At 40.3% G+C, this 27,174-nt stretch overlaps 1 protein-coding gene across 1 annotated transcript in view; it reads left to right on the forward strand.

Annotated features, from left to right (window-relative positions):
* Positions 1-27,174, forward strand: part of CDH23 (cadherin related 23) — a 996,630-nt gene that overhangs the window by 167,169 nt on the left and 802,287 nt on the right. The window contains exons 3-5 of the mRNA XM_066601617.1: positions 2,955-3,097; positions 11,683-11,730; positions 13,279-13,371. Coding sequence (XP_066457714.1) covers positions 2,955-3,097; positions 11,683-11,730; positions 13,279-13,371 — 284 coding nt within the window. The remainder of the gene's footprint in view (positions 1-2,954; positions 3,098-11,682; positions 11,731-13,278; positions 13,372-27,174) is intronic.

A 27,174-nucleotide genomic window follows, 5' to 3' on the forward strand; every position in this document is an offset into this window, starting at 1 on the left:
TCAGACGCTGAGCATGCAGCGTTATTAATCTTTGTAATGTTTTACTAAGAGAGATGTATCACACATGCTGTCGACTTTGAAGTGCTTACTTTCTGGGGGAAGCCACACTATATAACATCTTTCATTGGAACAATAAAACAGAGCTTGGAAACTTCAATATTTCTCATTGTTTTCTTCTCCGATACATCAATTAATAATTAGGCATTGATAAGGCTACGATACCCTCTTGAGTATCACCTAAATTAAGTGATAACTTCAACAGTAGCCTGAAGTGAAGTACACTTCACTAGTATACATAGAGAGAAAAAAAATTGGGAATTGATTAAAGTCTAAAGAAGGACTAGAAATATCTGAAGGGTGTGCATAAAAAGTTTTCAAAATATGCTTCAAAATTGCTGCTACGATATATAGCGAGGAGGCACATTTTAAGGGTATGTCAACATGAGATGCATTATTCACAGCAGAGATAAGCAATGAATCCGTGACAAAATCTGCACATATTTGCCCCCCTCATATAAAGGGATGAAATCCATGGTAGAAGTCTGCAGCATAATTTGACATGCTGCAGATTTAAAACTTGTACCACAGGTCAGTAGTAAAATGCTATGCACTATACTGCTACTGTAAATGCTGCAGATTTTCCACATGCTATTCTGCTGCAGAAAATGTGCAGCGTTTATGCTCTGTGTGAACGCACCTTTACAGGTTTGTCAGAATATGATCTATATATCTTTATTAGAGATGAGCGAGCATACTCGCTAAGGCAAACTACTTGAGCGAGTAGTGCCTTATGCGAGTACCTGCCCGCTCATCTCTAAAGGTTCGGCTGCCGGCGGGGGGCGGGGAGAGCGGGGAGGAGTGGAGGGGAGATCTCTCTCTCTCCCTCTCTCCCCCCCCCCCCCCCCCCGCTCACCCCTGCTCACCGCCGCAACTCATCGCTCACCCGTGCCGGCAGCCGAATCTTTAGAGACGAGCGGGCAGGCACTCGAATAAAGCACTACTCGCTCGAGTAGTTTGCCTTAGTGAGAATGCTCGCTCATCTCTAATCTTTATCTGTTTAGACGGGCTAACTCTCAGACACTTTATCGATCGTCCCTCTCCATGCGGCTCTGTTTTGTACAGCCTCTTTCAGTTTGATTACTTGCATGTTGGTGCCAGCTTGGAAAGTATCAAACCAGCGCATTCTTTGGTGGCCAGGTCTTCTTTTGCTGCTGACCACTCCACGCATCATCATCGATGTTTCTAATGTGGCCAAAGTATGATAGTCTCTGTTTTGCAATTTTGCTCTCCAATGAAAACTTTGGCTTGATGCGGTCCAGGACTGCTTTGTTCATGATCTTGGCGGTCCAAGGAATTCGTAGAAGTTTCCTCTAGCATTCAACCACATAGTTGTGTTATCAACTATACATAGTGTTCGTAACAAAACTATGTGCCAGTCCCAAGCCTGGAAAAATGGGGAGGGTTGGAAAAAAGACATGGTGACCTACTCCACTATATACCACAAAATACTTCACAGTTTGATAACAATTTCTATAAAAACTATTAAGACGTTTTAAGTGGTACCTCCATTAGTCAGAGATAAAAACTACTGCAAAGCGTGGCACCCATAATGACAGAACCTACATCGAGTAATTTGACACAGTGTAATTTTACATTTACAGTTTGGGGAAAATATTTACTACCCACCTGTTCTAATAGTACTGGTAATTATTAGGAAATTACAGTACCAGTGTTTCTGGTGGCACAATGCGCCACATAGCTCTGTTACATGCACATCACACACACACAGTTCTGCTACGTTGCTTTCGCATATGAGCTGCATGCAATTAACAAACTTCAGCTGCTCACTAAGGAGACATGTTCGCTCGTAGCTTTCGCATATCTGCTGCACGAGATGTAGAAACTTTAGCAGGGGGCTGAGGTGACATCGTGGCTTGTTGCTGTGTCATCTAAGCTGCATTAGCTTCACAGCAGCGTTGAACCCTCTGTGGTGAAATGTTTGCACAACAGCGAAGATTTGTTTCAATACTGGCAATGGTTGACGATTAGATGAAGGCTTGACTGGTGTTGGCAGCATTAGCACTTGAGATGAAATGATATCACGTTCAGTAGATGTGAAGATAGCAGTGAAGGACTATGCTTCAGTGTTGTTGGTCAATATGCACTGCCAGCTATGTATGTTGACGTTTGTGAGGTGTCATTTATTGGAGTCTCCACACAGGTGTCCAGCTACAAACTGCCAGACTGAATACTGCTGTATCCATAGCAACTGAGGCCGCAGGGATTTGTGGGGGATGTAGTGCACATGCATTCGGTGCACAAGGACAATAAAGGACCAGTGATGACGTCACTGTCATGTGATCAGGGGGCGGAGCTAAGAGCTAGTAACTGAGATCATAGGTGCTGTCAGGCTCTGCATGTAAGTCACATATCACACACGTACGGACAGATGGACAAGTGATTATTAGCACATTGATTCAGCTAATTAACAAGACAGCCTTCTAACTGTTGACTGAGGATGGAGCATTGCTAGTGTTTGTAGGTAAATTGTACATTAGCACAGAAATAGAAAATCTGTATATTTTGTATGAATTTTTAAATGCCTTAAGTCTGCATTGGTTCAATTAAAGTTTTTTTGGTGGTGGTTGTGGTTTTTTTTTTATTTTTTTAAAATAATGACTACAAATGTGAGACAAGCTATTTTATAGGCCCAGCAATGGTCAGTAGACTGCATAATGATTCAGTAATGAGGCTGACCTTGTATATTCCTTGGGGAATTTTGAATATTACCATTCATAAAGCTCACAAATTGTAATATGTACTGTTAACATTTGGAATCTTCTGTCCTAGTGATCTATTGTTTGACGCTTACTTGTTTTAGTATTGGATAACAAACAAGATAAATGGTTCAGATTAGAACAAAAATAGGTAAAATGATTTCTTTTTTCTTACAGGTTCTTCAATTACTCAACTACGTGCTCAAGACTATGATGGTGATAAATTGGTGTATGGAATAGTAGGTGATGAAGCCAGTAAATTTTTTGCTGTGGAAAGTGAGACTGGCGTTGTATGGCTTAGGCAATCCCTGGATCGAGAGGTAATGCAGCAGGAAATGATATGGAAATGATTGTCTTATTATTGAAAGGATTTTCATCTTTTTTTCTGTGTATGTCTTCAGTGCATTTAGTTCTTTTTGCAAAAAGGTTTACTTGACAACAAAGATTGAAAGCACTCTACAGTTGACGCTTATAAGAAAAGGGGTATCAGTGATAATGAGGAGTTGAAATAATATCTGATTGATTAGAATCTAATTATATATAGAATAATTACATTAAATAATGGTTTTACAACCACAATGACTTTATCGCTGACAGTATTGGGGATGAGGTTGTTTCACAAATCCATTAGCCAAATCACTGAAAAAATTATAAAAAAACTAAAATTTACAGGAGTTCATCAACTGGAACATTCTGTCCAAACTGCAGTCATGCTACAGAGCAGGAGGAGATTGGTATATAGTTTTATGGGAAAACATTCAGTGTAACTTGTATTTTATTCATTTATATCTTCTTATTTCTAAGCTGAACAGTCCGGTAGGTGGAGCTATCAGTGATTGATATCTACCTTTGTATGTAGTCATACACAGCTGTCAATCACTGATAGCTCCGCCCATTGGGCCTCTAAGTTCAGAATGAGTATAGATATAAATCTAATATAAAAAAGCCTACATGCTTTCTCTTGCACCACACTTTGACCAATCTGCTTCACATTAGGAGGATGATTTTGGTGTCATTCAATTCCTTAGATGCTGACCAGAGTCACAAAATCCCAAAATTTGAGGTGGGTACATTCAGAGACATGTCGGGTCCCATCAAAGTTCCCCATGTTAAGTATAGCAGCGCTTCAGCCAGCAGAGCAGTTATGCAGATTCAAGCGTTGCTAAGCGATGTTCATGGTCTTGCGACGTCTCTCTCTAGGGAGTGTATGAATGTCCCTACTAGCTGGAGCGCTGCTATAAAAGAGGCAGCATACACACAGACACACGCACATAGATACATACAGGTACACACAGATACACACACACTACCCCCCTGCCTTACCTCCGGTCCGGAGCACAGCCGGCAGCTGACAGGCCCGTATAATCTTTGCTAAGCGACGTTCATAGTCATGCAACATTTTTCTCCATCACCATCGCATGACTATGAACGTCGCTGCTGGCTGAAGTGCCGAAGAGAGCAGAAGCAACAGTAAGAGAGAGAAGTCCCAGTGAGACATACAGACACACACAGAGACACACACACCAGAGGGGTGGGAGAAAGAAGCGGAATAGAGAGGGAGAAGAGAGACAAGCGACATGGACAAGGGGAGAGACAAGCGACATGGACTGCGGGGTGAGAGAAGCGCTTGGACAGGGGGGAAGAGAAGAGGCATTGAGAGGGAGGTAGAGAGAAGTGGTATAGACTGGGGGAGAGAGAAGTAGCGTGGAGAGGGTGAGAGAAAAGCTGCATGGAGGGTGGGGGACAGAGAGATGCGGCATGAGCAGGGGGCGAGAGTGGTATTGAGAGGGCATAGACAGAAGCAGCAAGAAGGGGGTGAGAGAGAAGCCGCATAGAGGGTGGGGGACAGAGAGATATGGCATGGAGGGTGGGGTAGATGATAGATGTGGCATAAAGATGGGGGAGAGAAGCGGCATGGAGAAAGGGGATAGAGAAGCAGCATGGAGAGGGGGAGAGAGAAGTAGCATAGAGATGGGTAGAGAAAAGCGACATGGAGATGGGGAGAGAGAAGCGGCATGAAGAGGTGGGAGAGAGAAGCGGCATGGAGATGGGGCAAAAAGTGGCATGGGAAGGGGGGTAAGAAGTGGCATGGGAAGGGGGGGTGAAAGCAGCATCAGGAGGGGGAGAGGGAATTAGCACGTAGAACCGGGGAGAGAGAAGCGGCATGTACAAATGGGGAAAGAGAAGTGGCATGGAGAAATGGGGATAAAGGAGCGGAATGGAGAGACAGGGAAAAAGAAGTGGCATACAGAGGGGTGAGGAAGAGAGAGAGAGAGAGAGAGAGAGAGAGAGGGAGGGAGGAGAACAGAAGTGGCATGGAAAGAGAGAGAGGGAGATTCACAATAACCACTTTTTCAGATATTTTATGTTCATGTAGCGAACATCGGGTCAATCTAGTTAGTAAAAAGTAAGTTCTACTGAATCTTTCCCCATAAAACTATAAAACAATCTGCTCAGCTCCTCCTACTCTATAACATGATGGCTGCAGTTTGAACATTGTTTTTGAGCTGTTTTCCCTTTAACCTTTATTATTAATAAATAGCTAAAATACTAGAATAAAGCAAATACTCTCCTTTAAGAAGCTGCACAAAAAAAGGAGCATAAAGTTATCTTACACTCTTGTACATAGTAATGGTAACAGATCACAATATGGCGCCACAACACCAAGTGCCAAATCTAACAGGACCAAAACCATCCACTTAATGATCCACAGTGTTACGACTTAGGGTACATGTAACGAGAAATTGTTTGCCTAAGCACATGAGCACATGAGGTGTGCAAACTTAGTCACAGAGACGGGAAAGTCTATATATTATATATAAAGTGTTTTTTCCATTTTTCATACAGGATCATTCAGTTTTCCATACAAGTAAATGAGAATGACTGAACGATCTGTGTTTAAATCAAACAATTAGCGAACAAGAGAACACTGATTTTAACACTTGCATAAAATGAACAATAAGCAAACAAATTATTTCATCATTGACCTTGTTTACACTAAATGATTATTGTTCCAATTCAAACAATCCAGCGATTTTTTTTTAACGAAAATTGTTCCATGTAAAAGCACCTTTAGGCGTCTCTTACACAGCCCACTTTTTGCTGCGCTAATCGCGGTACAATGCCTCCATTGATTTCTAATGCCACCATTTTCGAGCAATGTCTTCTATTTACTCCGCTGTCTATTATTTCTTCCTCCATTTCCCATATATTCTCGGACCCTGGTATCAGGCTTATTTGACTGGCGCTCTCCTCATTGGATGTCCTGGATATACGGGGGTTCCTCTTAAACCACTATGGTCTTGATTATTATAAGTTTTTAATGCATTTGAAGGCTGAAATATATTCATAGTAAGCCTATCAATTGGGGCACAGCTGTGGTTCAGTGAGAGAAGCTGCATATTAGTATAGAACACCTGAAACACTAGTATTAGTGCTATGACATGGTGGTCTAATTGTCAAATGTAATAATACTAAAGGGAAAAGCTAATTAGCAAGTTAGCCCAGGAGATACTGTGGAGGACTAGACCATTGATGATGTTGTGACCCAACAGAAACGTGTAGGGTCACGTACATATGTGTGTAATTTTTTTTTTACTGGATTATTTTGGCCCTGTTAGATTTGGCCCATAGTGTTGGGGTGCCATATTGAGATCTATTCACATTACCATGTATATGAATGTTTATGCTTCTTTCTTGTGCAGTTTCTTTTAAAGGCGGGTATTTGCTTTTTCTTCTAGTATTTCATCCATTTATTAATAATAAAGGTTAAGTTTTACAATTACTTTTTTGTATCACTAGACCTCAATGTTTATTCCCATTGAGCTCCATTGCCTAATTCCCATTTGTCATCTTTGAGTTTCATAGGAAACACGTTTTGGTAGTATAGAATGTAAGTAGATAAAAAGTATCAAGAGAAGATCAACATGAACACAAGTACATGTAATCAGCGTACTGATACGGCAACCACAGCTGATTTTAAAAGAATAGTTCCAATTTTGCAGACCATTGAATCATGCCTCTTCCTCTTATTGACTGATGCCGTCTTGCATAGGTGAAACCTTTCTTAAAAGTAGCTTTATGAAATTTGAAAAAAATGATCTGCTTTTTTCCAGGACCCACACCATTTTTGTCTTTAGGCTTTCTGGTATTGCAGATAGCCTCATCCAATAGGACTCAGCTACAATACCAGACAAAGCCCATGGACAAGAGTGGCTCTGTTTCTGAAAAACAGTAGACAGTTTTCTGTAACCTTGTATAACCTTGAGATTGCCGATTTTTAACTTTTTTTATTTCATTGTAACATAGTACGTAGGGATGAGAAAAGACACATGTCCATCCAGTTCAGCCTGTTGCCCCCAATGTTGATCCAGAGGAAGACATTAAAAAACCCAATGAGGTAGAAGCCAATTTTTCCCCATTTAAGGGAAAAAAATCCTTCCCGACTCCAATCTGGCAATCGGAATAATCCTTGAATCAACCCTTGTGAAGTTATTAATGATTATAAGATGTAATATTAAAACACTCAAGAAAGATGTCCAGGCCCCTCTTGAACTCATTTATCACATTTGCCATCACCACGTCCTCAGGCAGAGAGTTCCACAGTCTCACTGCTCTTACAGTAAAGAACCTCCTTATATGTCAGTGTAGAAACCTTTTTCCTATAGTCATAGAGGACGCCCCCTTGTCACAGTCACAGTCCTGAGTATAAACAGATCATGGTTTCTATTGTTACATCTGTTGCATCTCTTGTTAAAGTTAACAGTGCTTGTATCTCTAGATCAATACCAGTTTAAAAACTACAATTTCCTTATATTTTATATCTCCACCTTGCTTTATCTTATTAACAGCTGCCTACAGGTGAGGGCTGACTATAGACCTATAATGTATCATGAGCATATACAGTATATGCTCTCCTTTAGGTGGTCAGTAGAGACAAACCATCGTGGTATCTGTTAAATCCTGAAAAAATACCAAGAATGAAAACCTCACTGTGTGTGATAAATGATTGGAAATTAGGCATCATGCACAGAAATTCAGCAGCCCCCACTAATTGCAGAAAGATAAGCGTTACCATTCATAAACTACTTTTGGGTGAAATGATGAAACATCTGTTGGTTTGTTTTTTTGTGTGTAACTTTAGGCTTAAAATATCATTTGTCTGCTTATTTCGTCTCTGGGACCATAAGACAGTTACATGATCGTTTATTACATGGGAAAACTAAAGACTTTGTATTTGCAGAAGCCGCATTTAGGAAGCCACTATGGGAGGCTGTAGTTTATGGTGTGTTTATCCGGAGAGGGCTAGCAGACAGTGTCTGGTATGGCTGGAGATAACTGCAGGCGGTGCCTAGGGGCCTGAGATGGATTCCTAGTGTTCTCCGTGTGTGGAGCTGCTGCCGTCTGATAGCAGCACCTGAGATGAGGCGTCTTTCTAAATCACCCAGCAACTTCCTTCAGGGCAGAAAAATAGCCGATGGGAACGATGAGCATTTAGTTGCCTGGAGCAATAGAACATACTTTGGTTTATGGTGATTGCACTCCATTCTTTCTAAGCTGATGTAATAAGTAATACATAAGAAAGAATCATACTTTGAAAAAATGATGTAACATCGTAGCCGTGTCTGAAGTCATAAAACCACATAGCGCATTACCACGTTGTATCTAGTTCTGTCACATAATTAGACATTTGTGGTGCATAATAATATAGTGAAATATGTAGAACTTATCTTCACTATATCTAGGAAAACACAGCATGAACCATTTCGTGTGAAGATAATGAGATTGTTTGGGGTTTCAGCATTTTGCCATAAATGTGTTAGTTTAAAGGGAAACCTGCCACCAGCTACGACTATCATAAACTAAGTTATGGTGCTCATAGGGCAGGTTCTGTAAAGTCTGGGGATGTACGTTTTATACTTACCTGCTTCCCCCTTCCCACGCTGTCACCCCCGAAAGTCAACAAATAGACCGTGCATTGGACTCAGAGCAACAAGCTGTGCGCATGCACTCTTATTGATCTCATAGCGTGCAGCTTTGAGTCTGATGCACGGTCCCCGCGCTGACTTTCCAAGGTGGGAACAAGGAGCTGGTAAGTATAAAAAATACATCCCCGGAGTCCTGGGAACCTTAGTTTACAGTGCTCAAAGCTGGTAGCGGATACCATTTAACAGATCACATTTCCTAAACTTAACTTTTGAATGTTTTTGTGGACATATACTGATCTTCAGGACAATCATATGTAAACATACAGTACCCTAGAGATTTGCGGTCCTACAGCATGGGCTGATTATCAGGCCCAGACAGTGCTCTGAACGCTTGTTCGCCCGACAATAGGGCCATTTAAAAGGATCAACGGTCAGCTAATGCACATTAATTGGCCAATTTCAGCAAACATAAAAATACTTGCTGATTCGCTATACATCTCCTTATGTGGATAGGGAGATGTACATCTAGTCAATGAGAATGAATGATCATGATTACGATTGTTTGTTCCCATATGACAACTCTCAGCCTGTGTGAAAAAAATGGAAAGAGCACCGATTGACATGGGACATCTTTTTCACTGGGAAGAGAATTCTGCTCTTATAAAAGGACCTATAGGTCCTTTTAAAAAGGATGGTTATAGGACACCAACGTTCCTCTGCATGCTCATTCACCCGACAATTGAACCTTGCCAAAGAACCAACGATCAACTGATGAATGAATGAAGATTCGTTTGGCAGCTGATGATTCAGTTTCAGCAAGAGTAAAAATGCCCAGTAATCGGCAGTATATCTCCCCTTACTAGCAATCAATTGGCCCTATAAGCCGATTTTTAGCCCATATAAAAGAAAATAAAACAATCACTGATCAACATGTGTTAGGTCTTTTTGGGTCAGTTATGCAGGTTGAAACTGAACGATCAGCCGATAAACAAGCATTCAATTGTTTATCAGCTGATTGTTGATCCTTTTACAGGGCCTGATTACCAGAAGAACAAGCCTTTGGAGGAACATACGGGCCTGATAGCCAGGGCATGTTAAAGGATCTATAGATTGAACCAAAAACTTGGACCATCTTAAAGGGCACTTAGGCTGTGAGTGAAGTCTGCATTGTAATTTATATATTTCAAGTTGCTTAAAAAAGATCTTTCAGAGCTCCAGACATGTCTATATTTCCCCATTTAAAAAAAATACCGATACATTTTTGCTTAGAACTTCCATGGTTGCTTGACTTTTTTATTCGTCCTTGAAATGTAGAATTACATTGAAAATTGGGTGTTACTATTCCACTTCTTAATCGAGAGGCTCCCTATGCAGTCTCACACTGTCAGCATCATTTGGGCACTGCTAGAGACTTTAGCAAAACACCCCAATGGAATGGTAACACCCAATTTTCAACGTATTCATACATTTCCAGGAGAAATAGCAGGAAAATGACAGCGTTCCAACAAAAGAATTGCTATTTTTGAAGGAATTCAAAAACTTACTAAAACAGGAGAATCAGGAGATTCAACAGGTCCGCTTCAAAGTAAATACTGCTGAGCTGTAGTCAGTGGAAAAGCATGCTAAAAAACAGACCCCTTTTCCCAATCACGGACCACCAATTTAGTGTACTTTCACATGGGTAGAATTATTAAATCAGGACACAGAGGAATTTGACATTGCAGAAATCTGCACCAAAATATGCTCGGCCCAATGAGTATTTTGCTGTGGAATTGCCAGAAAAATTCTGCCATTTTCATTTCTGCATCAAAATTCACAAGTTAGCCATGCTGGTTTTGGTGTGGAATTTTCTGCAGGACCACAAATTCCACTGCGACCTGCAAAATTTTTCCACCCGTGTGAAAAAACCCTAAATGTCCCTTTGCAAGGAATGACTTTTCAAACCATGGCAGAATAATAATCAGTAGTTTGAAAATTCTGAGATCTGATGGTCCTTTTTATGAGGATGACCTTGGTGCCAGCAGGAAATGTCATTGCCATGTATTGATCCGATTTTGCCACCTATAATTTTGACTTTGGCTCGATCAAAGAAGCTCAGTGTAGTTTTGTCTTTATTGCTGCTGATTTTTTTCTTCATTCCCACTGGCCAGTTTAAAGGGGTGTATACACAGAACATATCATGTAGGGAAGAGACAGGCAAATTGACAATCATTCCTTGCACTTGGAGTTGTTAAAAAATTGTCTTGGGTCTGAGTTATTTAAAAATAATTTTTGTCCTTGTAGCCAATTCTGATGAAAGTATGGCCTTTCCTAATCTTTAGCTATCGTTGTTTCGGATATTCTATATATAGGATAGAATCTTTTATGTTCTCATTAGTCAGGTTGGTATGTTCCAGGAAATTTGAAGAAGTGACACCATGCTCCATTAGGAAGCCTTTGACTTTTCTCTGTAGTCATAAGTCTAGCAAGACGAAGGCAGGTTGAGTATTTTAATAACACTATTGATATAATTTGCTGCTAAGTTACATGGTGTACAGTTTAAAGAGTTGTGGTTACTGAATCTTGTTCTTTTTTCACCCATCATGGTCAGTTGATATAAACCAAGTCACCACAAAACCGAATCGATACAAAATGAGTGTTATTGACTTAGACCTTTGTCCAGCTAAACCTTTTCTATAATGGATCCTTTGGGTGTGCCATATCCATAGACTCATTTAATGGCAGCACGTTTCGTTTGATACAATGTATTCTCTATGATTAAGAACACACTTCAGACAGTAATTTTGTTGGCTAAAATTGATATGCGAACAATGCTGTATATTGGAGCCACATCAGTAATTGTACTCCTGGTTCCTCCTTTGCCCCTCTCCCAGTGGTATTTTGCATGTAATTATGCTTTTAGCTAAAATCCAAAGCACTGGTGTCAGAAGATAAACACTATTTCTAATCGTATTATTTTGTCTTCCTTTTCATTTCAGACTAAATATGAATTCACAGTTGAATTTTCTGTCAGTGACAGCCAGGGGGTATGTATGAGATTTTAATTTCATGGCATAAAAATCTATGAATGGTAAAACAGGACAAGATAGCGGGAGAAGTGATGGAAAGGCTGGAAAAAAATGATTTAGAACATCTTGGTATATGTGCTGCCAGCGGGAGCCGTGCTGAGCAAACGTTTGACCAATTAAATATCAGGTTATGTTATGTTCATTTTTAGCAATTGTGTAGGCGTTCTGCTTACACTTAATATACACGAATATGGATAAAATGACATAGATTTGTAAATGAGAAATGTGACCAGATTTATGTCCTCTGGATAATGTTAAGAAGTTCTTGTAATTGTCCTATGGTTGAGGACAAATTTAAGAAAAGTCCTCGAATATACTCTAGTTGAATGGGTGTTCCTATGCGAAACCATTCTTTTTGTAGGCCCTAATAGTGCATAAAGACATCTTGAAGAGTAATTTTTAGCTTAAGATGCACATCTACGATTTAAGACAAATTTAAGACAAGTCCTTGAATATACTCTAGTTGAATGCATGCTCTTATGCAATACCATTCTGCTTATAGGCCCTAAGAGTTTATAAAGGTATCTTAGAGAGTAATCTTTGGCTTAAGACGCTCATCTATGAGCTAGAACAAAGAAACATTCATAAAGAGTGTGTTGCGTCCTTTGGACGTGCAACCTCAATAACATAAATCAAAGGCACAACTGTGCAAAGGAAACAAAACACTATGGGGAATACTCTCCCTTTAGTCCCCTAACCCGGGAGGGGCCCTGCCTACTCGGCGGACCGATCGCTCTGACAAGTGCGAGCCCGCACGCGTGCCTGGGCCACTAACAAGTCCCTAGCAGGGAGCCCTAGCACAAAATAGAAGCGAAACAGAACCAAACAAAACAGCAAAGAACTTAGCTTGCAAGGAGAGCTTCCGCCAAGCTGTGTTGCTCCTTCGCTGTCCAAAATGCAACTGAAGTGATTGACCAGCACAGGAGATAGTGCTGTCCCTGTTTAAATAGGAGCCAGGCTACTCAGCACCAGGTATTGACTGACCTTCCTCCTGCAGCTACCACACCCCTCAGCTCCTGGAGAAGCAAGGGCACACCCAAAGCCTGGTCTGGCCTGTAGGCAAGGTGCAAGCCTCAGCACGGCTGCAACAGAGTGACTTTCATTCTGTCCCATCCTGTCCATGAATTCATTTGAATAGCCAATAGGTAATACTACATTTCCCCTGTAGTGACCCTACAGTTGATAGCCAAGAGTTTTAAAGCTAGTTCAATGATGATCAACTGATCATCATTGCCAACCTAAAGCCAGGCATAAGGCCAGGACTTCCAGTTGCGACTTCCCCTTGTGGTCTAATGTTCTATGTTCTCAAACAAGCATAGAGAAGCATGTAAAATGAATTTAGAGATCCTTTTGTGAAGCTCAGTGAAAATGAGTATTTATAAGTGTATTTAGACTTAAAATAATGTTTCATGATGTTGTAAAATTACTGTATATATAAAAATATAACAGACTGAAAACTGTGAGAATGCTTCTAACCTAATGAATTTGCTTCTGGTCAATCTCCAGGTTATCAAAGGCAAAGTAAATATCCAGGTTGGGGATGTTAATGACAATGCACCTACCTTCCATGGACAGCCATATACAGTGCGCATTGCAGAGGTACATATTTATCTGTATTAACCAGTAAAGGCTTAATGTAGTTGTTGATGTTCATATATATGAAATATTAATTACAATGAATATACACCAATCAGCCATAGCATTAAAAGCACCTACCTACCGTTGTACAGGTTCCTCTTGTGCCACCAAAAGCACACTGACCCGCCAAGGTATGGACTTCACAAGACCTCTGTAAGTGTACTGTGTAATCTGGCAGCAGATCCTTCAAAGGGATTTTCCAGGGAAATACTGTTGATGAACTATTTTGACTAGGTCATCAATAGTTGATTGGCTGTGGTCTGCCGCTCGAGACCCCAATTGATCGGGGACCTGCTGTCAGTGCTGTAACACACAAAGGTATAGAGTGGAAGCTTCTGCTCTAACTCATGTGTAGTGGCCAGCACTTGTAATTGTAGGCTGTCATCTCCTTAAAGTCAATGGGAGCTGCACCTGCAATTGCAAGCACCGGACACTACACGGGGTTGCAGCTGCAGCTTCCTTTCTGTACCCCTGTGTCTTGTGACACTGACAGTGGACGCCCAATCAGCTAATCAGCCAGGGTCCCAAGTGGCGGACCCCAGCCGATCAACTCTTGAAGGTAGGTCATCAGTAGTATTTCCCTGGAAAAAAAACCTTTAAGTCTTGTAAGTTGTGAGATGGAGCCACCATAAATCAACTTTTTTTTTCAATGGGTTTTTGAGTCTTTGATTCATTCCCAGGACGATGTATCTTTCTTTGGACTACTTTATATACTGTAGGTACTAAGCACTGCATACCAAGAATATCCCTACAAACCTGCCGCTTTGGATATGCTCTGACTCAAGTGTCTAACCAATGTAATTTGGCCAGTATGAAACGTTGCTCAGATCCTTATGCTTGCCCATTTTTCCTGCTTCCAAAACATCCACCTCGATAGCTGCCTGTTCACCTGCTCCCTGATATATCCCACTCCTTCATTGGTCTAATTGTAATAAAATAACTAATACCATTCACTTCACTTATGCTTAAGTGGTTTTCATGTTATGGCTGTTTGTAAGCATCCATATAGTTATCTATAAAATACAGATTTGTTTTGTATTTTACTTTCTGAATGGGAATTACATGTATCCCTGAATCTTAGAAAACACATTGCTGCTATGTGATAATAATTTTGCAACTGTAGCTTTACTTTAATTTGGAATAGGAATACCTGGCATAGGGCAGCTGTACAGATCTCATCATTGACCCAGCGTGCCAGGTTCTAATCACTTAGCTGTTTGTGCCAATTTAATTGCAGCCATTTCTGGTTTGTTCAGCATGGATCACACAAGTGTGTTTCCTAAACAGACTGTCACTGTGTGGTATCTTGCTGCATGATGCTCTGCTTGTGGGACATCTCATTATCCTTCAGTAAATACATTTCTCACCATGGGCTTACATGATAGGAATATCATCTTTAAGAATCATTTACTGGAATTGACACAGAATTCTTTTTTCTGGGTCTATCTAGCGATATTCTACAATTTTATTACATGAACTGAATGGTTTGGGTAGTTGATGGTGCGGTTTTTTAAAACTTTCTTCGCCATATCAGCTTTGTCCTCTCTATCATTGGATGGAAGAAATACAAACACCTATTACTTAAAGGGATTGTCCAGTTAATGGACAAAAACAAAAAGAGAAGTACTTAATGCTCCTCTGCCGCGAGGATCCAACTCTGTTCTCCCGGTATTTGTTGTTGATGATGAAGTCACCTGACTGCTGCACCTAATCAGAAGCTACAGTGTCAGTGCCCGTTCTCCAGACATCAGCACTCATATTATGGCACCCTGATGCCAGGAGTTCTGAAGTGTGATGCTGCAACAACAAACACGCTACAGTGCTGGATCTCCATGGCTGAGGAAAAATAAGCACGGCGCTTTTTGGTTATTTTAAAACAGTTGGAGATAGTAGGGCAATGCTGTCCAGTAATCCGCCAACCTCTTTAAAGGCTATGTGTATCAATCAGATGTATTGTTTTCCTTCATGAATGCAAAATAGGTAATTTTCTAAACAGTATTTATTACAAATTTGGAACTCTTTTGCTGCTGTACAGTTTGTACAACTCCTTTACATAGCTAGCTGTGCTGTTGCTGACATTGATAACATCAGGCACCAAGAGAAGTGAGCTGACAATCTTTACACTACTCTCCCCTTCTTGAGAAAAGTGGGTGGGTGGGGGTTTTCAGGGGGTTTTGGCCATATGTGGTTACCGCAGTGGGGAAACCCAGTATCAGTGTGGGAGGTGAAGACCCAAAGCCTGTTTAGGAGGATCAAACTGGCTATTTAAAAAGTGATAAAGTAATTTACCACAGAATCTGCCATGGTATAGGTCCCACACAGAGATATCAATGACTGCGTTGGCACACAGGAGAGATCACATGGCAGTATTATTAAGGTATATGCAAATGGCGGAATCCAACGCAGATAGATTCCACCAATAAAATCATGGTAGAAATCCATGGCAAACCCGTGTATTTCTGCCACTGATCTATGTGTTGATTTAGCCCAGTGAAATCCACATGCGTAATTTTTACACAATTTTGCATGAATCTGCATTAAGTGACATGTCAGTTCTTAATGTAGGTCTGTGCAGAATTGTCTCATACATTCTATACGTGGATTTTGCTGGTTTCCAGGGGTACACCACATTTGGATTTGCAGCAACATATACGGCTTAGCCACAGATTTCTGCAGCTGTGGTAGAGGTGGAATCCAGGTAGAAGTCCTCAGTCTGCACATACCATAAGAAGGAGAAATCTATATGTGAATGTAGTAAATGAGAGCTTATAAGAGGGTCAGTTCTTATATGTGGCCTTTGACCCACTTGCATTCCTCACTCTCCAGATCTATGAAGATGCCACTGTAATGGAGGCAAACACCAGTAATCAACTTTGGCAATTTACTGTAGAAGATGGACAGAGCATGTGTTACAGGCACAATGTGCATAAGCTTAATGGTTACAAAGTCTTTGAAGTGCGAAGCTTAGCAGTTACATGTGTTAACATATATAGGCTTTTTACAGGGCACTGCAAAAGCTTGGTGGTTACAGTCTCTGAACAGGGCACTTGGCTTGATGGTTATAGTCTGTAACAAAGTTTAGCTCGGTGGTTACTTTCAGTCAGTTTACAGGGCACTCATTTAAACAGCACACCAGGCATCAAGTTAGATCTAACAACTTTTGTCCATAAGACAGGTCAACTAGCCCACAGTTCAGGCTCACAGGTCAGAGTTTAGAAATGGCCCTTTTCTCAGGATTGCATGCAGCTGAAGTTCCTTCTCAAACCAGGGGCCAGGCCACTAAATCCAGATTACGGCAATGCTTGGCATACTGGCTGGACCCCATTCCAACAATCTTTTTGGACCTACACTGTGAATGACTGCTTAACTCTTACTGTTAAGTTTGTAACCACAAGTATAGCAGTCCCTTATAAATTACAACACTTCTGTTTCTGCTTCTACAAGGGTCCCAAGTGTCCCGGAAATAATGGAATGGTGGTCACAAGTAGGCACTATCACTCCATTTTTTTTTTTTACGGGACTGCTGGTAGTAGCGGAATTTAAGTACTCCCCTATTTCCAGCAGTCCATTCACTCTCGTGATTGGTGGTGATCCTACTGGTTGGACCCCACATATATATGTGTGTATTTAGATATATACACAAACACATATCCACACAATGCCCCTATTTTAATCACACACATTACACACTCCAATCACTATCATAGACAGCAGGGGTATCTGTGGCAGCAGAGGCACCACAGCAAGTAGCATTCTTCAGAGGCAGTACACTCTCAAGAGTCATGACCTCAGACCAGTACATCATCTTTGTTATCATTGTCATCATCATCAGCCTGGGTGCTAATGAAGTTCAGAGCTGTGCCTCTGATTGGTGGAGCAGCAGACTGGCTGCTGCTTTTACCAATGAGAGAAGCACTCATCTAGTGTCCCTCCCTCTGAGGCTGCGTGGAGTGTGAACCTTTCAGAAAGTATTTCCCCAACGCACATTGAGGGCATGGAGAAGAAGGGGGCAACGCAGCCGCCTGTGTACTTTACTACTGCCCTCTTTATCTCTGTAGGGTGATGCACCGTGTGCATTTGTACAGGTCACACACCCCTAAGGTCGGCCCTGACAACCACCACCACCTTTTGGCTCTCCACTAGGCTTAAGACAGCATATCAATTTTGTTCAGAATGTTTCTTAACATTAACCATTGAATTTAATGACTAATCAATTATTTTGAAGCCCCATAGCCTATCAGTAAAATAGTTACCGGTACGCATCACCTGTGACAAAACAAAGGGACCATAGAGATGCGTATATTGTCCTGATCCCTTTGGCACTGTATAGAGATTTCACTAAATGGGACACACTGTATCTTGAGAGTTATATGAGAGGCTTCTAATGACTGACATCTCAAAGATTGCACTAATGTTCCAGGAGATTAATTTAAAAACATCTCTTCTTTAGTTCTACTCTCGCTGATCCATGATGGCACTTGTGATTGCATTTTATTAAAGGTTGCAAATGTAAGTACAGGTGTGGGCCACCTGAAGATTAGAATGTCTTGGTAGAGAGGAAGATTAATTACAGGTGTTTTTTATGTCATATTTTTTGCCCTAGCAAAAGTCATCCTTGTAACCCATGGATATGAAAATGGTACTTTTTATATGTAATCGTCTTATGAATGTCTTATTATTTCTAATGTTTCTCTTCATGGTAATATTAAGCATGACAAATTCTAGTCAGGAAGGTGTTAAATTGAGATCAAAGTCATTAGACAAAATGCACTTAAGAAGAATTCTATAGGTTGCTTCTTTTATGGGCATGTGCATCTGTGTCAGCCTGTGAAATCAAGTTGTCTTTAGTAATTGAGCAGTAGAAAAGAAATGACTCTTTAATATGCTGTCTATAGCACTGTCTCACCATGAGCCTTTGATCTCCCTTTTCCATTCTCAGAATACGGACAACAGGGATTTCGTTATTACTTTCAGAATGTGATGCTTTCAATTTGCTTGAACTCTTTTCAGAGTAGTAAAAAAATAAAAACCTTCTGCATTTCTGCTTCCCCTTTGCCATTTAGGACTTTTGTGTAAAGGCGTTATGCTGAAATGTTATACATTACAGAGTAATGAATTGAATATGATAATATGTGGCATACACATGCCTCACCTACTCAATGCTTTCATGTTAATCTCCCCTAGTTGGATGACAGGTAATCACAATATTAATGTGTTGATGTGATGGACAGTTTGATAGGATAGGATAGACATTCTATTAGTTAAAGCAGCCAGACAATTATAATGGGTTAAAAAGTAATATATCACAGAGGTGCTTCCTTTTTTCCAATATGTAAAAACTATTAGGTATTATGTAGAATCCGGATTGGAAATGATTTAGTGGTTTTGCTTTTAATGCATTCTGTTTTTAAGCCTTGTTTCTAAAGTAATGCTGTCAATAAAGTGCATCATTACTTTTCTGGCTTACACTGCTTGAAACACGTAAGAGAACACTTTAGCATCACAATATAACACCAAGTCACTTCAACTTCAGGGATATCAATAGGCACACTTGGGAAGCATAAGCGATTCTGAACCAGTTTCATCCTTTTTGGTGCAAATGAAAATGACAACAGGTCCACCGGCGAGGCAACAGCAAGGCAACCCCCCAAAGGGAATGATTTTGCAGGTGGGAGCGACAGATGATTACTCTCTTCTTATCCTTCCTGACTGATTCTTAATCTAGTTTTGTGTTTTGCTAGTATCCTTGACACTACTAGTAGCATGAGGCAGTACCTGCAGCCCAATTGGGTTGCATTTAGTCCATGTTCCTCCAGGATGGTACATCCAAACGTGCTGTCTCAAAAAGGTTTGCTGTGTCTTCCAGCACATTCTTGATTGTGGAGCGGATACTGGGAATGGGTTGTTACACAAAGAAAGTTGAACAGGATCATAGAAGGGCTTCTGCCCAGAAAGCTGAACAGTTTGGGTAATTCCCCTTGTCGACCCCTGTTCCTCTAGTGGGCCACACCCAGACTATGTTACTTCATATGGTATCACATCAAGCTCTTGATGTCCACTTTGTATTTGGTAACAGTTTCTCTATCACAAACTCTGGTCTTAAGGGTATTGTCTATGTTTGTCACTGTGTATTAAGGGCTCTGTCAATGGCTTTGCCCCTCAGTCACAGACCTTGCGTCTCAAGCTTTCTGATCACTCCAAGGTTTTTTCTGAGAATACTGTTCAGTAGGCAAACTTGGTACAGGACACGCAGACCACTCTCTAGGTCCACTCCACATTCATTCACTCAAACCATAGGGTAGTATTGTCATTTTATCCATAGGGTTGAAGGGATCCTATTATGTCACCCCTCCTACTGTCCATTTCACCTGGTACAGTCTAGTCCTGTCTTGCTACCTGTCTACACCATTGGCCTACATTGCAACTAAACCTCACTTTTAGCTGTTTCACTGGTCCACAGCGATAACAATCCCTCTAAGCCCACCAACAGGACTGAACTACAGCTTCCTCTGGGTTGGAGCATAGTACCACTTATCCCACCACTGGTTCTATCACCTGTTGACTATTCTTGTGGCACACATTAAACTAACCACTCTGACTGACAATACCCATCAGCTGTCACCACTTCTACAGCAGCCCACACAGAGCATGAACATTCATACCTCCTCCATGGCCTACCTCTGTCAGCCCCCAGACTACTGCTAGACACTTTGCTAGTTCTCCATCCACTCTGTGACATAAATCTTCTTTCTTCACTTGTCAAGGCAGCTATACTGTTCTTCACTCACTTTCTCACTATTGTCTGGCATCCCCTCTACCCAGCTCTGCACAGGCCTCCCATCATGACTGTTGCCCTCCAATCCACCACCTCAGCCACAGCCTTCAGTTTCCCCCATCTCTTCAGAGGAGGATAAGCTCGCTCCATTCCTGATGAGGTCCCAGCTTAACGTTTGCACAGGCCCTCAGAATAAAGTATTATAACCTCACGCAATTGTTTTAAACTCCTCTGATTGGTACCAAACCTCCTTCTTATATGGGCTGTCACTGTCCACACCTGACAGTGTGGTGGCACAGAGCATCAGCATTACCATGCTTCATTCCCCCAGCTACCATCACACTCTTCCTGGGCCTAGCCAGTTCTCCTTATCTGCCCTGTAACTGTGCCACTTAGACATTTTTCCAATAGCAAGTTGGACCACCTTTGGTCTTCATAATGGCAGCAATTTGTTATGGCGTCCATCCACAGATATCAGAGGTCTTAGGGATTTCCAAGAAAACATTCCCTACACCATTACTCCACCTACACCAGCCTGTAATGTTGACACCTGACAAGAATTGTTCATTGATTCATGCTGCTTGCACCAATTTCTGACCGTCCTATCAACATTGTATAACAGAAATGTTTTCCCAGTGTTCAGTGATCCAATTTGTGTGCTCTTTTAAGCATTAGAGTCTTACCTAGCCAATCCATGCTAAGGAAAGACAAGTTGTATGTTCAGACACCATTAGTTAGAACACCGGAAGGAATTGTATTTGGCTAAAACTTGCTGACTCCACCAACTATTTGTTAGAACGATTTTTGATATCCTCCTCTGACCACTTTGGTTGATGAGTTGTTATGTCCACAGGAATTCCTTTCGCTAGATGTTTTTCCTCAGTTACACCATACTCTTGACACAATTCCATGAGAAAACTCCACATGGTTGGCAGTGTTTGGAACCCTGGTTAGTCTAGAACTGATGTCCTTGCCTCATAGGATGACTCAATTTTTTTTAATGCGGATTGACATAGAAACTGATGCTAAGAAAAACATGTTTACTTGATACTTTATACTTGAAAAAAGAAGGAAAACAGCTTTTGAGATGGTTAAGTCATGGAAAAAAGTTTGTGAGATAAAACCAATGGTAATCCCTAAACACTGTAGACTATTAACCCTTTCCAATCCACTGTCTGACGTCTAAAGACATTCTGATTGAAGGCTGTACAGCTTCTGATGTCGGAAGACATTCGGCAGGGTATTCTTACTGTATATTACTGGCAGCTCTGTTGTCAGGGGCCTCTCCAGCATCTCCAATACCATAGCACTGGCTCTAGCCAGCAGGTGGTGCCATTGTAAAATGGCAGAAAGAGAAAACCCCCCCTAGGAAACCCTGAATCCAAAATTGGATTGCAAAGGGTTAAAAAGCTGAAATGTAGTTGTAGTACCCAAAAAGTGTTTTATTTATGATTTGTCGTGTTTTAACATTGCTGCTATTTCTTTTTTAATAATTTTCCCCCACCATTTAAAACATCTCAAAAACAGGTTTCTTTATTTTTTCTTTATTGCATTAAATCAAGTGAGCATGTTTTTCTTAGATCCATTTCAGTGGGAGTCAGTGGGCTCAATCTCCCAGCGGGATCCCTGTGCAACCTGATACTCTTTTGGGGGGATTACATCCACTACAAGCTCTTGGGGTATAAGGGTCTCATCCTGTTTTGATGACGTCCACCATCCTCAATAACATGTTCTGACTGAATGGTACACAACTATCACTTCTCTTTGCAGTCATGGCTTTACGGTGGACACTCTAATCCTCTGTGACTTACATATCTATAAGTGTATCAGTAGTTTGCGGCTTTATCTAAAGATTTCTTTTCAATAGTGATTTTGAAATTCCCTGCTAACATTGCTGTCCCTGTGCATTTTTCTGTGGGCTATTGCACATTAAGATTTATAAAAAATGCCTATATAAAAAAAATCTTTGTTGTCCATTTCAACCCATCACAGTGCAGCTTTCAGTTTTCAATAGTAGTAGAAGAGATGAAAGCTGCGCTGTGATTGGTTGAAATGGACAACAACAACATTTTTTCTTTTAGACAGTTTCATAAATCTCCCCAATATGTTGAATCTGTTACATAAGATCTGCCATATTTTAACATACATAAAATGGGAACAAACTAATACATAATTTAGATTTTTCTAGATTGGATCTATAGTAAAGGCCTTTGTACTATATCAGTCCATCATAGAAGTAGCTGAGTCGTGTTGTACTAGGAAAATTAATTCACAAAGTCTGACATGTCAGACCTCATTAACTTTCTTTGTATTCATTTCATGCTAATCAGTGTCAGCTTGACTGGTATTTGATTAGCTGTAATAGAGTTTTACAGCTTTCCAATTTGTTCAGGTATGTTTGCTGCTCTCCTTGCCTTGCACTTTTGCTGTTGCATCTTATTTGAGTGTCCAGACGTGGTTAGCTGCCCTTCATGTTTCCTATCGTGTGTCCACTGATCCAGCTTTACGTCACTTATCAATGTAGTATCCAGCCTCAATATTTGCATTAGTATATAGGCTTTGCATTTCATCATGTTAAAATCTAAAATCCCACTGATACTTGGCAAAGTAAGCAACTTTATAATTGATGCATCTTGTCAAAACTCTCTGTTCTGTTCATGAGTCACAACTGATACTACGGGCAAACGTTTCCTCTATTGGTGACATCACGCATTCAAGATTCTTGTACGAGACCATCATCTAGGATGTCAAAATATCGGTTGGCCAAACCTCCTACTTTCACTGAGCATGCACCAATAGGCTTGGCATATGTTTGCTCAATTATATATATGTGTATTCATCATTGCACTCCAAGTATCCTCGGAATGTCAGAAACATGTGGCCTGTTCAACGTTGCTTTGACATGTCAAGAGCGCATACTTGGGCCATTTATCATTACTAGGGTATGTTTATCTAAGCATGCTTGGAGTGTTGTTGTGCTCCATCCAAAAGCAGGGATGGAGGCAGGTAACAAATATGGCGGCACCCTGTGCAAAAGCTGTGGTCCTCGATGGACAGTCGTACTGTATTGAAATGGATGCATAAACTGCAAAGATGTCTCAAGTAAATTTAAAGACATTTCTCTGATGATTATTTAGACGCATGTAAACGTTTGGTTAGCCTCAGTAATATGATCAATAGGAGTTGATTTACTTAACAGTAAACTAGATGTGTACATTATCATCCTGCTACATTTAATATGTTCAACATAAATGTATTTCTTGCTCGATGCATTCATCATGGCATCTACTGGAGCATAAGGACTATGCACTGAGCAGGTCACATGATTCGCTGATTATGTTCGTTATTCTTGGAGTAACGCAACAGTGTAACAATGACTGAACACTATAATATGCAGTGTAGGGAAGGAATAAGAGCTGACTGAGATGCCAGCAACTAATTATAGGAAGTGTAGTATGTGCGGCTTTGGATGTCCCCTGGACTGAAATTGGCAGATGTAAACAAATAGCACATGCAGGCAGCATGAAGACCTTAAAAAATAACACATTCACCAAAAAGGTAAAAAATTAACTGTATTATGGTATATATGTAGCTTTTAGACTAAATTTAAAGCTATTTTTAATTTTCAGAAAACCCCTTTAAACTGTAATTTTAAGGCATTGTAGTACAAAAAAAGCTCCTATAAATGGAAATGGTATTGTTCTACTGTAACTTGCCAACCCTTTAAAAAGAATTCTCAGAATTTTTTTTCCTAATTGGTGCATAAGTGCCAAAAGTAACATAATAAAATAGACTATACTCACCTCTCTTGGCTCCCATAACATCCCACACTGGGACTCAATCCTCCGTGCCAGGTTTCAGCCTATATATAGAACAATATACTGCTGAGATCTGTGATTGGCTGCAACACCTTGTGACATCCTATAAACAGGCTGCTGCAGCCCGTAGTCGTAGCATCAGAGGGGAGACCTGGAGCCTTCGACGCAGGACATATGAGTGAGCCGGGAGAGTTGAGTGTGGGCTGTTTTATTATACTTCGGCATAGGAAACTTTAAAAAAGTTGGACGACAGCTTTAATGACTGACCTGTTTTGGGCCGTAATGATCAACCGATTTTTACTTTATATTTTTACATTTTCACCTTCCAAGACCTGTCATTTTTAATTTTTTTTATACAGCATGAGTGCTTATTTTTTTGCAAGGCAAGTTGTATTTTTAAAAGACACAATTTTAGGGTACACAAAATGCATTGTGTAAGCTTTTAGATTCTCTGGATCAGAATTATTACAGGATATAAAATGTAGAGAGTCTTTTAATGTTTTATTGCCTGTGAACAATAAAAAAATACTTAAAAACTATGTTTTTCTTTTGTTATATTCCAAGAGTAATAATATTATTTGTCCGTTGATGAAAATTTATGAGGGCTTGATTTTTGTGGGATGAGTTGTAGTTTTCATTGGTGCCAGTTTGGTGTACATATACATTTTTAGCCCATTTTTTCAATTTGTTAGTAGGCAGGATGGGTAAAAAAACAGCAACACTGGCATGGTATAATGTTGTTCACCCTGTGGGATAATTAACATAATAACTTTATTCTTTGGGTTGATGCAATTATATCAATACCAAATTCATATGTTTTCTATGAGCTATATAGACAGACAGACAGAGAGAGGGAGCGATAGAGAGACCCAGAGAAAGTGATAGAGAGACATAGAGAGAGCATTAGAGACAGAGAGAGCAGTAGAAAGAGAGCGCGAGAGACAGACAGAGAGGAACAGACAGACAAAGAGAAACAGAAAGAGAACGAAAGAGACAGACAGACGCTTTGTAACATTGGTCCACATAATTATATTTCTTGGGTTAAGAGGATACATAGAATACTCATAACTTCTGCTACACTTAGGGCCATTAGTCCTGAGAACTCGAAGTCCACATTCACTAGTCATTTTACACCTGTAAGAAACTGCACAGATTAAAGTGTTGCTTGTAATATTTAATATTAAGAAGAAAGCGTTTAGGCTTTTCCTTGCACCTTACTTTGACCCCTTTGTGTGACCTTTGGTGGATGATTTTGGTGTCATTAGATTTGTGACATGCTCACCACTGCCGTAAAATCATAAAATTTGAGTTTGATACATTGAGTGACTGTCAGGTCAGGTGAAAGTTCCTATGTTAAGTCTAGCAGCGCTGTTGGAAGACCATGCCGTGGATGGCAAACGGCTCAAGCCGAATCCTCGGCTCGACAATGTAGAGCCGATAATCACAAGCAAAAGCATGTCTCCAGTAGGTCAACATCACGCCATACTAAAACATTTACAACCATTTTTCCAAACATTTTATGTTCACATAGCGAGCATCGAGCCAATCTAGTTGAAGAAACTTGCACAAAAATTAGTAATATGTTCTAACTCTAAGAATAAAATAGGAAAAAAAGGTGGGCAATGAGCATGATGAAGGTGTAAACGCACTTTTAGACTCGATCAACAACAAAGCTTTGGTGGTGTAAATATATGGTTTCTCAAAGTGGCACATGCTTTGTATTAAATTTAGATGCAGTTCTTGCTCAATTTCATCTAATGTCATAAACGAAGCCATGATTTATAAATGTGCTGTGATGACAAGGTCACTTTCTCTCACTTTATAGTGTATTCTTGGTTTTGTTTTTGAAACCACCATAGGTTCCAGCAATTTTTCAGTGGGTACAACTTGAAAATAGTTCAGTAATAGGTAAGTAGGATGATATCCATCGTAATAGTAGAGCAATTGCCCATTGTCATAAACTAACAAAATATACGTAATTGTTGCACAAGAGGAGCCAACAGGTTAGGTTGCCAGTACATCATCCATTGCAAAAAAATCATGAAGAACAAAAACATTCCAGGACAATGACTCTTATTAGCTGATTAACATTGCATCCCTTCTTTTATACCAAATTCTCTAGGGCTTCATTAACACAGTGCACATAATCAAGTACTAACATTCTCCAAGTCTCATAAAATATATTTTAATATATAATATTTTTTAAGGGGGAGGCATAATCTTTTGTAGATTTTTAGTAGACTCTACTGAGAAGGTGACAACCTCCCGTAATAAAACCTGACAGTGCTTCTCCTAATTTACATTTTAATACATAGAATCTGCAGGCATTAACTGTGTATATTTTTACAGAGCAGCAGAGGTTCTATTCTCCTGGGTGGTAACACAGAAGGGTCATCAAATCCCCTTAAGGCATTGGGGACCTGGGGACCTCCTGCTTGTTCCAAGCTCCATTTTTTGGAATATAATTAAAATAAAGATTATTGCTTTAATGATTGTGGTGCTCTTAATCGTACTGGTACTGGAGTCTGTCTGCAGCACAGTCTTTGGGGGCTCTTAGAATTCTATTGCTGTTAGTCTGGGCCATGCATAAGAAACAGGCATAAGTGTTATCTCGTAGCTCTGTTAGCATTTTATTAATGCATATTCAGATTTTACCTCTCTATAGAGAAATTCTAGCCTGGCGTGTAAGTTGAGTTGTACATTGATATAATATAGGACATCAATCTGCTATCAAAAGTCTCAGAATATTAGCAATAAAATTAAAAGTAAAATGTATATACATGTGCCCAAAAAATCATAAAGTATTTTTTATAGCAGCGGTCTCCAAACTATGGCTCTCCTGCTGTTGCAAAACTACAATTTCCAATTTGATAATTATCTAAGTGCGGAGCAGAGGCAATAAACATGATTATTACCAATTTACACTTACAAGTTCCTAAGCTCCCTCTATTAGCAGCTGCAGGCTGACAGAATTTCAGCATTTACAATAGTTCATTGTATATCCTGGAGTATAACTACAGGAAGTGCAGAATTAGTTGTCGCATTGGGGTCTTATTGCTTGAGGGGGCTCTAAGGCTGCTCTGTCACATGCTAGTACTATCAACAGCACATGGTAGGTGGTTGCCCCTTTATGATACACCTCTTCATGCAGCTGAGTTGGGTCTCTGTATC

The sequence above is a fragment of the Eleutherodactylus coqui genome, chromosome 4, assembly GCF_035609145.1.
Source record: "Eleutherodactylus coqui strain aEleCoq1 chromosome 4, aEleCoq1.hap1, whole genome shotgun sequence".
Taxonomy (NCBI): Eukaryota; Metazoa; Chordata; class Amphibia; order Anura; family Eleutherodactylidae; genus Eleutherodactylus; species Eleutherodactylus coqui.